Consider the following 13566-nt stretch of genomic DNA (forward strand, 5'->3'; position numbering starts at 1 on the left):
TCCTCCGGTAGACAAGGCTGCGTTGGCTGGGTCATGTAGCCCGCATGCCCAGCCACCGCATGCCTAAACAGCTTTTGTTCGGCCGGATCGAGGGGGCTAAACGGGCGCGGCACGGGCTAGAGAAGAGATGGAGTGATGTGGTACAGGAGGACGTGGAGCTGAGTGGACTTGCCGATGACTGGTACCAGCGGTGTCAAGATCGGCCTCAGTGGAGGAGGCTCGTGAAGGACGCTACTGGGCAGTTGGAGGCAGTCGCCCTCCAACAACAACGGAGGGCGGAGGAGCGACGCTCACAACAACGAGCGGAGCGCCGGGTGGCTAAAGCACAGCAAGTTGGCACAGTAGGGGGCACAGGTGGTGCATCAGCCAGTCATCTCGGTCATCTCGGTCAGTCGACCCGTGGCACCTGGGTCTGCCCCGTGACCTCCTGCCAGCGGGCGTTCGACACTTCACAAGGCCTCAGGGTGCACATGGCCTGGCACAAGCGTCGTGGTGACGTCACCGCCACTTAGTGGCGAATGGCGGTTGTTGTTGTTGGTGTGTATGTGGTGTGTGTATGTATGTGTGTGGTGTGTGTGTATGTGTGTGTGTATGTGTGTATCTGTGTGTGTATGTGTAGCTGTTAGCGCGCTGCGCTATGAACCTGGCGACCCGGGTTCGATTCCCGCTCACGGCTAACACCAGTGACGATTATCTGAACCGGTCCTGGGCCTCCCCTAGGTCGACTCAGCCTCAAATGAGTACCTGGTGCGGTGTGTAAACATCGCTACTGGGGAGACAAAGGCGGTCGGGCGTGGTGCTGGCCACCCACCCCCTCGTGTACCGTTCTGGCCTTCATTGGTGCTCGCTAACAGCACTTGCCCCTACAGTCTGTTAAGGCTATACGGGGGATCTTTATCTTTGTGTATGTGTGTGTATGTGTGTGCTTGTGTATGTGTGTGTATGTGTGGTGTGTGTATGTGGTGTGTGTATGTGTATGTATGTGTGTATATGTGTGTATATGTGTGTATGTGTGGTGTGTGTGTATGTGTGGCGTGTGTGTGTGTATGTGTGTGTGTGTGTCTATGTATGTGTCTATGTGTGTCTATGTGTCTGTGTGTATGTGTGTGTATGTGTGTGTATGTGTGTGTGTGTATGTGTGTGTGTGTATGTATGTCTATGTGTGTCTATGTATGTGTCTATGTGTATGTGTGTGTATGTGTATGTGTGTTGTTGTATTTTAGATATCCCATCTTGGCGGGGGCATCTGGCGGCCTCACTGCTCGAGGGGGCACGGGGGCCCCTCCCGCAGGATCCCGCGGCCCCCCCTGACCTCGAGTCCCCTGCGTGTCCACGCGAGCACCCGGGCGGGCGTCTCCGCGGGCACGCAGAAGGCGAGCGACGTCACCGCCTGGGGCGACAGCGCCACGGCCCACACCCCCAGCTGGGTCAGCTCCCCCACGAACGCCTGCGTCGCGTCAAAGTGGCCCCCCAACACGTCCTGGGCTCGGTGTCATGGGCGGCGGGGGTAGTGGGGGGAGGGGGCAGGGGGGAGCACAGAGGAAGAGGATAAAGGGTGAGAGAGAGGGGGGGGTACAAGAGGTGTGAGTCCGCTGGTCATCTCGCTCCAAGTGCACCTAACCTGGCACAAGCACTGGTGGTTTCTGTGTGCGTGTGCGTGTGCGCGCGCATCTCAATGATTATATATCTATGGATGTCTATGGATTTCTGTGTCTATGTGTCTATGTACTTTATGTATATGTGTGTCTATGCATGTCTATGCGGCCAGAGATCACAAATCGCACTTTAATTCCATAAATAAGTAACTTGCAGCGCCACACCTATGACCATCATTAGGGGAAAGAACGGTGATCCAATCTTCGAACCCCAGGAACTGGTTTGCAGATTTGCTGAGCATTTCTGTGAGGTCCTGGGGGATGACCCTGCTGAGGCTGTGGTGCCTCAAATATTGGAGAAAGAAGTCACCCCCTGTGAGTGGCTGGTTAAGGTGCCATCTGTTGAGGAAGTACTGAAGGCCATCCAGAGTCTGAGACCAGGAAAGGCACCGGGCAGAGATGATCTCCCAAGCGAAATACTGAGGGAGGGTGGCGTTTGTGCACAGACTGCCCTACATGACATCATAACAACAGTCTGGACCACTGGATGGGTTCCACAGGATTGGAAGGATGCCCTGGTAGTCGCCCTTTTTAAGAAGGGGGACCGCACAGACTGTAACAACTACAGGGGCATCTCACTCCTCAGTGTGCCGGGAAAGGTCCTGGCAAGGATTATTCAACATCGCCTTGCTAGGCACGCTGAGGAGAGGCTTGCCGAGCCCCAATGTGGTTTCAGGAAAGGGCGGTCCTGCAGATGCCATATTTTCTGTCCGTCTGCTACAGCAGAGGTGTAGATAATTCCAACAAGACCTACATCTCTACTTTATTGACCTGGTCAAAGCCTATGATACCATTAGTAGGCCTGGGCTCTGGATTGTGCTTCGTGCTTTCGGAGTCCCTGACTCTCTGCTCACGATCATTAAGGACCTTCATGATGGTGAGCAGGCCCGGGAAAAACTACGTGGCCGGAAGTCGGAGCCATTCCCTGTTCACCTTGGGGTGCAACAGGGATGTCCTCTGGCTCCCATAAGTAGTTTGTGAAGCCTTCGGTTGCTGTACCAGAGGAATTTCCATTTGGTACAGATACAATGGGAGGCTTATCGATGCCCGGGTGTGGTCAAGCGATAGCTCCCAATTGCTCAACCATGTTACATATGCCGATGATCTGATAATTGCTGCTCACTCAGAGGAGGAGTTGGAGACGCTGCTGCTGAACCTTGGAGCTTGCCACTAGGAGGTGGGAGCTTGCCACTAAGAGGTGGGGCCTTACCATCAGCCTCACCAAAACTAAGCACCTGCCTGGGTATTTTGTACCATCGGACACTCTACCCCCACAACTCCCAATCGGTGATGGGGCAGTTGTAGAGAGAGTGGAGAGCTTTCCATACCTGAGCAGTGTGCTCATGACCGGCTCCGGTTTTACAGCAGAGGTCTCACTCCGAATCAGTCGAGTGGGTTATCTTTTCATCGGTTGTGTAATGCTGTGTGGAAGTTACCTGGTCTGTTGCTCCACACGAAGCTTCAGGTCTTCTCAGCCACAGTTATTCCCTCCCTTCTCTATGCTTGTGAAATGTGGACCCCCCTAATGGAACATCTTCGCCGGATATAAACATTTAGGCTGGCCTGCCTACGATCCATCCTGGGTTTAACCAGGATGGATTGTGTGAGGAGCTCACAAATCCTTGGAAGATCTGTACAAAGTCCCATCGGTGAGCTCCTCCGGCAGGCAAGGTTGCGTTAACTGGCTCATGGAGCCCGCATGCCCAGCCACCGCATGCCTAAACAGCTTGACTTAAAGCTTTCGTGACTGCAGGAATTAATATTGTTTGGGTCTTTCGGTAAAGTCAAATAGATAGGTTAAAAGAAAATAACAAAAAACTACGACGTTTCGATCGCAACACAAGCGGTCATCATCAGGAAACTATTAATCAAGGTTTAAAATGGGTGCAGCCTCAGTGTCAGAAGTATGGGCGGGGCAGCTGATGTTAATGTAAGTGATGGGCCACCACTGCACTCGTGGTGGGTTTCCACAAAATTGGAGGGCTGCCAGGTAAAAAGAATTAGCATGTTAATGTGAGATCGGTGAGCGTCCTCCACGACAAGCGTGTTGAGGTGGCTATGTTAATGTGAGAGATTAGAATGTTAATGTGAGAGATTAGCGTGTTAATGTGAGAGATTAGAATGTTAATGTGAGAGATTAGCGTGTTAATGAGAGAGATTAGCATGTTAATGTGCGATCGGAGAGCCGAAAATAACAACTAACATCGGAAGGTGGTAGGATGGGAACATCACAGCCAGTTATGACTTAAACTGGTTGATGACGTCTTTCCAATGATTGCTCAGTTTGTACCCATCTTCTCGGTTGAAATGGTGTCTGTGTCTGTATATATGGATGCCTTCATGAACGAATCTTTGTTGATAGCCAGTAAGCTTGCAAAGTACCTTCGTCTTAGAGAAATCTATTTCGTGTGAGCCCACCGCATTAAAACAATGATCATCCACGGCCAAGGTATTGGTCCTACCGTGTTTCAGATCTGCCTTGTGTTCACGAACACGCTCCGAGACATGTCGCTTAGTTTCCCCCGGCCGTGGTGCTGGCCACCCACCCACTCGTGCGCCACGGTGCCGGCCTTCGTAGGTTCTACTCGCTAACAGCACTTGCCCCAACAGTTTATCAAGGCTATACGGGGGATCCTTGTCTTTGTGTGTCTCCAACATCGCCACTAGGGAGACAAAGGCGGCCGGGCGTGGGAGCTGGCCACCACGTGCGCCACGGTGGCTCTGCTGCTCGCACTTGCCCCGGCGGCCTGCTGAGGCTACACGGGGGACCTTTGCCTGTGTGCGTCTCCCACCTGCTCCTGGCCCAGCACGATGACCCCGCCGCCGGTGAGGGGCCTCCAGGGCGCGAGGCCGTCCCCGCTGCCCGTGCGGACCCCGTCGAGGAAGCTGCTCCACGCTCCGTCGCGAGCACTCCACGTGACGCACACGTGGTGCCAGCTGAGGCGGGGCACTCTCAAGGGGAGGAGCATCACCTGGAGATACACAGAGACACACAGAGACTCACAGAGATACATAGAGATACATAGAGACTCACAGAGACACACAGAGATACATAGAGACACACAGAGACTCACAGAGATACATAGAGACTCACAGAGACACACATAGATACACAGAGACACACAGAGGTATACAGAGATACATAGAGATACATAGAGACACACAGAGATACACAGAGACACACAGAGGTACACAGAGATACATAGAGACACACAGAGACACACAGAGACACACAGAGATACATAGAGACTCACAGAGACACACAGAGACACACAGAGATACATAGAGACACACAGAGATACACAGAGATACACAGAGGTACACAGAGATACACAGAGATACACAGAGATACATAGAGACTCACAGAGACACACAGAGGTACACAGAGACACACAGAGACACACAGAGATACATAGAGACTCACAGAGACACACAGAGACACACAGAGATACATAGAGACACACAGAGATACATAGCGACACACAGAGACACACAGAGATACACAGAGACACACAGAGGTACGCAGAGACACACAGAGATACATAGAGACACACAGAGGTACGCAGAGATACACAGAGATACATAGAGACACACAGAGGTACGCAGAGACACACAGAGGTACGCAGAGATACACAGAGATACATAGAGACTCACAGAGACACAAAGAGACACAGAGATACATAGAGACACACAGAGATACACAGAGACACACAGAGGTACACAGAGATACACAGAGATACATAGAGACTCACAGAGACACACAGAGGTACACAGAGACACACAGAGACACACAGAGATACATAGAGACTCACAGAGACACACAGAGACACACAGAGATACATAGAGACACACAGAGATACATAGAGACTCACAGAGATACACAGAGACACACAAAGATACATAGATATACATAGAGACTCACAGAGATACATAGAGACTCACAGAGATACACAGAGATACATAAAGATACACAGAGACACACAGAGACATAGAGATACACAGAGACACACAGAGATACACAGAGATACATAGAGACTCACAGAAACACACAGAGATACATAGAGACACACAGAGACACAGAGATACATAGAGACACACAGAGATACACAGAGACACACAGAGGTACACAGAGATACATAGAGACACACAGAGACACACAGAGATACACAGAGACACACATAGATACACAGAGATACACAGAGATACATAGAGACACACAGAGATACACAGAGACTTACAGAGACACACAGAGACACACAGAGGTACGCAGAGATACACAGAGATACATAGAGACTCACAGAGACACACAGAGACACAGAGATACATAGAGACACACAGAGATACACAGAGACACACAGAGGTACACAGAGATACACAGAGATACATAGAGACTCACAGAGACACACAGAGGTACACAGAGACACACAGAGACACACAGAGATACATAGAGACTCACAGAGACACACAGAGACACACAGAGATACATAGAGACACACAGAGATACATAGAGACTCACAGAGATACACAGAGACACACAAAGATACATAGATATACATAGAGACTCACAGAGATACATAGAGACTCACAGAGATACACAGAGATACATAAAGATACACAGAGACACACAGAGACATAGAGATACACAGAGACACACAGAGATACACAGAGATACATAGAGACTCACAGAAACACACAGAGATACATAGAGACACACAGAAACACAGAGATACATAGAGACACACAGAGATACACAGAGACACACAAAGGTACACAAAGATACATAGAGACACACAGAGATACACAGAGACACACATAGATACACAGAGATACACAGAGATACATAGAGACACACAGAGATACACAGAGACTTACAGAGACACAGAGACACACACAGATACATAGAGACTCACAGAGATACACACAGAGACACACAGAGATACACAGACACACAGAGATACACAGAGACACACATAGAGACACATAGAGACACATGGAGATATATAGAGATACACACACAGATAAATCACTTGATGATGATGACGACGACGACGATGATGATGATGACGACGATGACGAAAAGGATGATGACGATGATGATGATGACGACGATGATGATGACGACGATGACGAAAAGGATGATGACGACGATGATGACGACGACGACGATGATGATGACGACGATGATGATGATGACGACGATGATGATGACGATGCTGACGATGACGACGATGATGACTTGATGAGGATGATGCCGCCCCCCCCGCACCCCACCTTGTCGTTGACCACCACCTCGACGCCGTCGCCGCCCGCCTCCATGAGGGTCAGCTCGTTGGGCTGCCCGGTCACGGCGTACGACAGGATCGTTCCCAGGCCGAGGCCAGTCCGTCTGAGCCACGTGCACAGCGTGAACGCGTGCAGCTCGGGCAGCGTGGAGCGCACGCGCGCGTACATGTAGTTGGTGCGCGCGCTGAACACGAGACGCACCGAGTCGCCTGTGCACACACACACACACGTGTACACACGTGTGTGTGTGTGTACATGTAGTTGGTGCGCGCGCTGAACACGAGACGCACCGAGTCGCCTGTGCACACACACACACACGTGTACACACGTGTGTGTGTGTGTGTGTACATGTAGTTGGTGCGCACGCTGAACACGAGACGCACCGAGTCGCCTGGGTACACACACACACGTGTACACACACATACGTGTACACGTGTAGTACACACACACACGTGTACACACACACACGTGTACACACACACACGTGTACACGTGTAGTACACACACACGTGTGTACATGTAGTTGGTGCGCGCGCTGAACACGAGACGCACCGAGTCGCCTGCGGTGCACACACACACGTGTACACGTGTAGTACACACATACACACGTACACACGTGTACACACACACACGTGTACACACGTACAACAACAACAACCGCCATTCGCCACTAAGTGGCGGTGACGTCACCAAGGCACTTGTGCCAGGCCATGTGCACCTTGAGGCCACGTGAAGTGTCGAACGCCCGCTGGCAGGAGGTCACGGGGCAGACCCAGGTGCCACAGGTCGACTGAGATGACTGAGATGACTGGCTGATGCACTACCTGTGCCTCCTACTGTGCCAACTTGCTTTTGCTTTAGCCACCCGGCGCTTCGCTCGTTGTTGTGAGCGTCGCTCCTCCGCCCTCCGTTGTCGTTGGAGGGCGACTGCCTCCAACTGCCCAGTAGCGTCCTTCACGAGCCTCCTCCACTGAGGCCGATCTTGACACCGCTGGTACCAGTCATCGGCAAGTCCACTCAGCTCCACGTCCTCCTGTATCACATCACTCCATCTCTTCTCTAGCCCGTGCCGTGCCCGTTTAGCCCCCTCTATCCGGCCGAACAAAAGCTGTTTAGGCATGCGGTGGCTGGGCATGCGGGCTACATGACCCAGCCAACGCAACCTTGCCTGCCGGAGGAGCTCACCGATGAGACTTTGCCCAGATCTTTCAAGGACTTGTGAGCTCCTCACACAATCCAGCCTGGTTAAACCCAGGATGGATCGTAGGCAGGCCAGCCTAAATGTTTCCAACCGGCGAAGATGCTCCATTAGGGGGGTCCACGTTTCGCAAGCGTAGAGAAGGGAGGGAACGACTGTGGCCGAGAAGACCTGAAGCTTCGCGCGGAGCGACAGACCAGGTAGCTTCCACACAGCAGCGTTACGCAACCGATGAAAAGATAATGCCGCTCGACTGATTCGGAGCGAGACCTCTGCTGTTAAACTGGAGCCGGTCATAAGCACACTGCCCAGGTATGGGAAACTCTCCACTCTCTCTACTACTGCCCCATCACCGATTGGGAGTTGTGGGGGTGGAGTGTCCAATGGTACAAAATACCCAGGCAGGTGCTTAGTTTTGGTGGGGCTGATGGTAAGGCCCCACCTCTTCTCGGTTGAAGTTACGTCTATGTTTATATATCTGGATGGCTTCATGAACAAACCTTTGATAGTATCTATCAAACCTTCGGGCTACTATCAAAGGTTTGTTCATGAAGCCATCCAGATATATAAACAAAGATGTAACTTCAACCGAGAAGATGGATACAAATTGAGCAATCATTGGAAGGATGTTATTAACCAGGTAAACCCTTAACTGTCTTCTTGGTTCTTTCGGTAAAGTCACGTAGAAGGGAAATAATAAAATAATAAAAATAAAACATAATAAAATATAATTCTCACGACGTTTCGGCCACAACGCAAGCAGCCGTCCTCAGGTGAAGAACAGGTCTGTCGGAAAGACAGACAGACGCTGTGGTGAAGAACAGGTCTGTCTTTCCGACAGACCTGTTCTGCACCTGAGGATGGCTGCTTGCGTTGTGGCCGAAACGTCGTGAGAATTGTTATTTTATTATGTTTTATTTATATTATTTTATTATTTCCCTTCTACGTGACTTTACCGAAAGAACCAAGAAGATGAATCCCTGCAGTCACGAAAGCTTCAAATCGAAATTTAAACCTTAACTGCTTTATGGTTGTTGCCTTCATATCCGCATCTCCAGTTTCTTCAGCCTCCCACTCCCAGCCCCGCCCACTTCCCCCCCCCCCCCCCGGCAATTTGCCTTGCTCCCCCTACCCCCCACCCCCCTCTCTATCTCTCCCCCCTGGCTCCTCCCCCTCTCGTACCTATATAGCCTCCTGTTACAGCAGCCCCCTTTTGCCCACGTCAGCAGTTGTTTCTTGCTGTGGTTGTTCCACCTGATGAGGGGCGCTTGGATTGCGCCCGAAACGTCGTGATTAGATTTCTTTTATTTTATACCCACGTGACTTTACCGAAAGAACCAAAGAGTGTACGGGGATCTTTGTCTTTAGTACGATGGGGAGCGGTGGTGAAGTGGTGAGCGCACGTCGATACAAATCCGACGAGCCGAGTTCGATTCTCGCTCACGGCCAACATCAGCAGCGACTATCTCTGCACCCGTCTCCCCTAGGTCGACTCAGCCTCAAACGAGTACGGTATTCCCTTGTTATACCACGGACTTGCTATCCGCCGGTTTGGCTATTCGCGAATCGCATTTGGAACTCTGCACGCCTGCAGAAAGTGATGAGAGATAAAAAAAAAGAGAGAATGTGATGAGAGAGAATATGGTATAGTGTAGTGTATAGTGCAGTGTATAGTGTAGTGTATAGTGTATAGTGCAGTGCATAGTGTATAGTGCAGTGTATAGTGTAGTGTATAGTGCATTGTATAGTGTAGTGTATAGTGTAGTGTATAGTGTAGTGTATAGTGTAGTGTATAGTGTAGTGTATAGTGCATTGTATAGTGTAGTGTATAGTGTAGTGTATAGTGTAGTGTATAGTGTAGTGTATAGTGCAGTGTATAGTGTAGTGTATAGTGTAGTGTGTAGTGTATAGTGTAGTGTAGTATTCTAGTTCAGCACACACCGTGACGTTTCGCAAGTATGGGGTGGTGGCGGGTTTAACGGCACATTCATATTTAAACCAAACACCTCTATTATAGATAATATTTGATAAATGGTTTTTTACCCTTTTATCTGGCAACAAAACTGACAGCTTTTTTACAAGGAGTCATGTTTGCATAGACCACAATACCTGCAGTTGTAATGCAAACAAAAAACATAACTCTGATAATGTATGCACTGTCCTTGAAGTTGATCGGTCCACACCCGAGACAGCTTTCCTTAGAGCCTAGTCCTTGTAAAAAAAAGGTGTCAGTTTTGTTGCCAGATAAAACGGTAAAAAACAATTATCATATTTTTCTACTGGCAAATGAGGTTCCAATGGTGGATCATTTGTCGCGAAAGCCTCCTGCTGCTGCTGCTGCTGCGTGTGAAACATTATCCGCGAAATTGGCTATTGACGAGCATCTCCAGGAACGTATCCCTCGCGAATAACGAGGGAACGTTGCAGCTACTGCGGAGTGTACATACTGTAGCGTCACTGGGGAGGCAAAGGCGGCCGAGCGTGGTGCCGTGTCTGGCTTCGTTGGTGCTCGTAAAGTCAGGTAGATAGAAAAATAATAATGAAGTGAATAAAAATAATACAATTTAAATAATTGTATTAATAACTTTAATAATGTTTCGATTTAAAGCGTTCGTGACTGCAGGGATTCATCTTCTTGGTTCTTTCAGTAAAGTTTTATTATGTTTTATTTGTATTATTTTATTATTTCCCTTCTACGTGACTTTACCGAAATAACCAAGAAGATTTAATAATGTTATGCTTATTCACTTTATTATTATTTTTCTTCTTCTATCTCCGTGACTTTACACAAAGAACCACAGAATTTGAATTCCTGCAAGTCAGAAATTTAACTCGCACTTGCCCCTGTAGGCTACACGGGGGGTGTTGTCTTTGTCTAAATCTACGTCAATTATGGAAATTCCACAGTATCATGGTTGGGCCCAGTACATCCACAATACAAGCACTCACCATACGCATACACGCAAGGGAATTGCATGGAAACTCCACGTTCCCACGGCGGGGCCCGTTAGATCCACAGTATAACACGCTGAACACAAAGACAGACAAAGATCCCCCGTGTAGCCTGTAACAGATTTTAGGGACAAGTGCTGTTAGCGAGCAACACCGATGAAGGTCGGCACGACACACGAGGGGGTGGGTGGCCAGCACCACGCCCGGCCGCCTTTGTCTCCCCAGTGGCCATGTTCACTACACACCGCACCAGGTACTCATTTGAGGCTGAGTCGACCTAGGGGAGGCCCAAGACCGATTCAGATAATAATCGTCACCGGTGTTGGCCGTGAGTGGGAATCGAACCCGGGTGGACCAGGTTCGTAGCGCAGCGCTATCTGCTTACGCCACCGCTCCCCACGCAAGGAAATGTGCATGGTAACTCCACGTTCTCATGGCGGCGGCCAAGTAGTTCCGCAAGTATGATACGCTGAACGCATAGCGCGCACGCACTCACACGGCACGTCCATCAAGAGGAAACGTGAACTGCCAAATTGTGGTAAGGATTTATTGTAAAAGCACTGACGATTTGTACAGGGCGAAAATGTTATTCATTTCACGTAAAAAAAAACAATTTGCACGAGTTAAAAATTGCGAATTGAAATCGCTAATTAAAATTGCTCATTTAAATCTCTAATTAAAATATATCATTCAAATTGATAATTAAAATTTTAAAAAATCGCTCATTGAAATTGCTAATTCAAATCGGTAATTAAAATCGCTCATTAACATTGCTAATTAAACTCGCTTATTAAAATCGCTCATTGAGCTACGTAGCTGTTATCAGGAGCGATCATCTTGGCCGTCACAAGTGATCTCAACGAAGTGGCTTATCATCATCATCATCGCGTCGAAATTTATAGCAGCAACCAAATAACTCTAAAGGCGTGAACTTGACTTTTAAATGTGGAGGGGAAACCCGGAGGTCCCGGAGAAAAATCTACGCGACCACGGGGGAGAGAGAGACACGCAAACTACAAATATACAGCGGCTGGCGTCAGGGTCGGGATCGAACCCACGACCTCCTGTAGACCAGGCGAGGTAGTTAACATCTCCTAGCCACCGTGATGATAATGAGAGACAGAGAGACACGCAAACTCCAAATATACAGCGGCAGGCGTCAGGGTCGGGATCGAACCCACGACCTCCTGTAAACCAGGCGTGGTGGTTAACATCTCATAGCCACCGTGATGATGAGAGAGAGACGCAAACTCCAAATATACAGCGGCTGGCGTCAGGGTCGGGATCGAACCCACGACCTCCTGTAGACCAGGCGTGGTGGTTAACATCTCATAGCCACCGTAATGATGATGAGAGAGAGACACGTAGACTCCAAATATACAGCGGCAGGCGTCAGGGTCGGGATCGAACCCACGACCTCCTGTAGACCAGGCGTGGTAGTTAACATCTCATAGCCACCGTGATGATGATGAGAGAGAGACGCAAACTCCAAATATACAGCGGCAGGCGTCAGGGTCGGGATCGAACCCACGACCTCCTGTAGACTAGGCGTGGTAGTTAACATCTCATAGCCACCGTGATGATGATGAGAGAGAGACGCAAACTCCAAATATACAGCGGCAGGCGTCAGGGTCGGGATCGAACCCACGACCTCCTGTAGACTAGGCGTGGTAGTTAACATCTCATAGCCACCGTGATGATGATGAGAGAGAGACGCAAACTCCAAATATACAGCGGCAGGCGTCAGGGTCGGGATCGAACCCACGACCTCCTGTACACCAGGCGAGACAGTTAACATCTTCTAGCCCCCGTGGCTCCTCTATCTGTGTCAGTGACAATGTCGCTGAGTGGTGGAGGGGTTGACGACAATAATCACGGCATGACCCTACTACTACCACCAGCCCCACAATCCTCATTACACCTGGGAAGCTAAGCAAGGCTGAGCCTGGCTAAGTGCTCGGATGGGTGACCATCGTGAATACCAGGTGCTAAAGGCTGCTGCAGGGGCCGCGTGATGGGAAGCAGTAGAGTAGGCCTCGGCAAGATAAAAGTGTAAAAACACCGAGCCTACCGTTACCCTACCTTTTACCTTACCACAATACAATCACTCTACTCTACCTTTTACCCTTTAGCAGGTAAGGTAAAAGGTAAAAAGCAACGAGCCTACATTTTACCCTACCCTTTACCCTTACCTCTTGGCATGCCGACCTCTTTACCCTTTATCTTTACCCTTTTACCCGGTAAAAAGGGTACAATTACCTTACCTTGCCGAGGCCTACCGTAGAGTGCTTGCGATGTACAATGCCCAGTGTCACCAACAGGATGGTGAGTGAGGTGCGTCTCATCTAATCGTTTACGCCTATTAATCAAAAACAGGTTACAGGTTTTAAAATTGTGATGATTGGAATTATGCGATCGAAAGTTCAACTTCTGGTTAATTATAACGAAGGTTGTCGTCTCTGGTCTAGGCCAATTAGT

General features: G+C 49.5%; 2 protein-coding genes across 2 annotated transcripts in view; both read right to left on the reverse strand.

Annotated features, from left to right (window-relative positions):
- Window positions 1-13566, reverse strand: part of TBC1D24 (TBC1 domain family member 24) — a 525632-nt gene that overhangs the window by 169189 nt on the left and 342877 nt on the right. The window lies entirely within an intron of this gene.
- Window positions 1-13566, reverse strand: part of LOC144950599 (neuronal pentraxin-2-like) — a 20718-nt gene continuing 7152 nt past the window's right edge. Inside the window, exons 2-4 of the mRNA XM_078880753.1 lie at window positions 6927-7147; window positions 4448-4627; window positions 1-1480 (exon numbers count right to left, since the gene is read on the reverse strand). Of these exons, the coding sequence (XP_078736879.1) occupies window positions 1256-1480; window positions 4448-4627; window positions 6927-7106 (585 nt within the window). The 5' untranslated portion in view covers window positions 7107-7147 and the 3' untranslated portion in view covers window positions 1-1255. The remainder of the gene's footprint in view (window positions 1481-4447; window positions 4628-6926; window positions 7148-13566) is intronic.

Source organism: Lampetra fluviatilis, chromosome 58 (assembly GCF_964198595.1).
Source record: "Lampetra fluviatilis chromosome 58, kcLamFluv1.1, whole genome shotgun sequence".
In the NCBI taxonomy this organism is placed as follows: Eukaryota; Metazoa; Chordata; class Hyperoartia; order Petromyzontiformes; family Petromyzontidae; genus Lampetra; species Lampetra fluviatilis.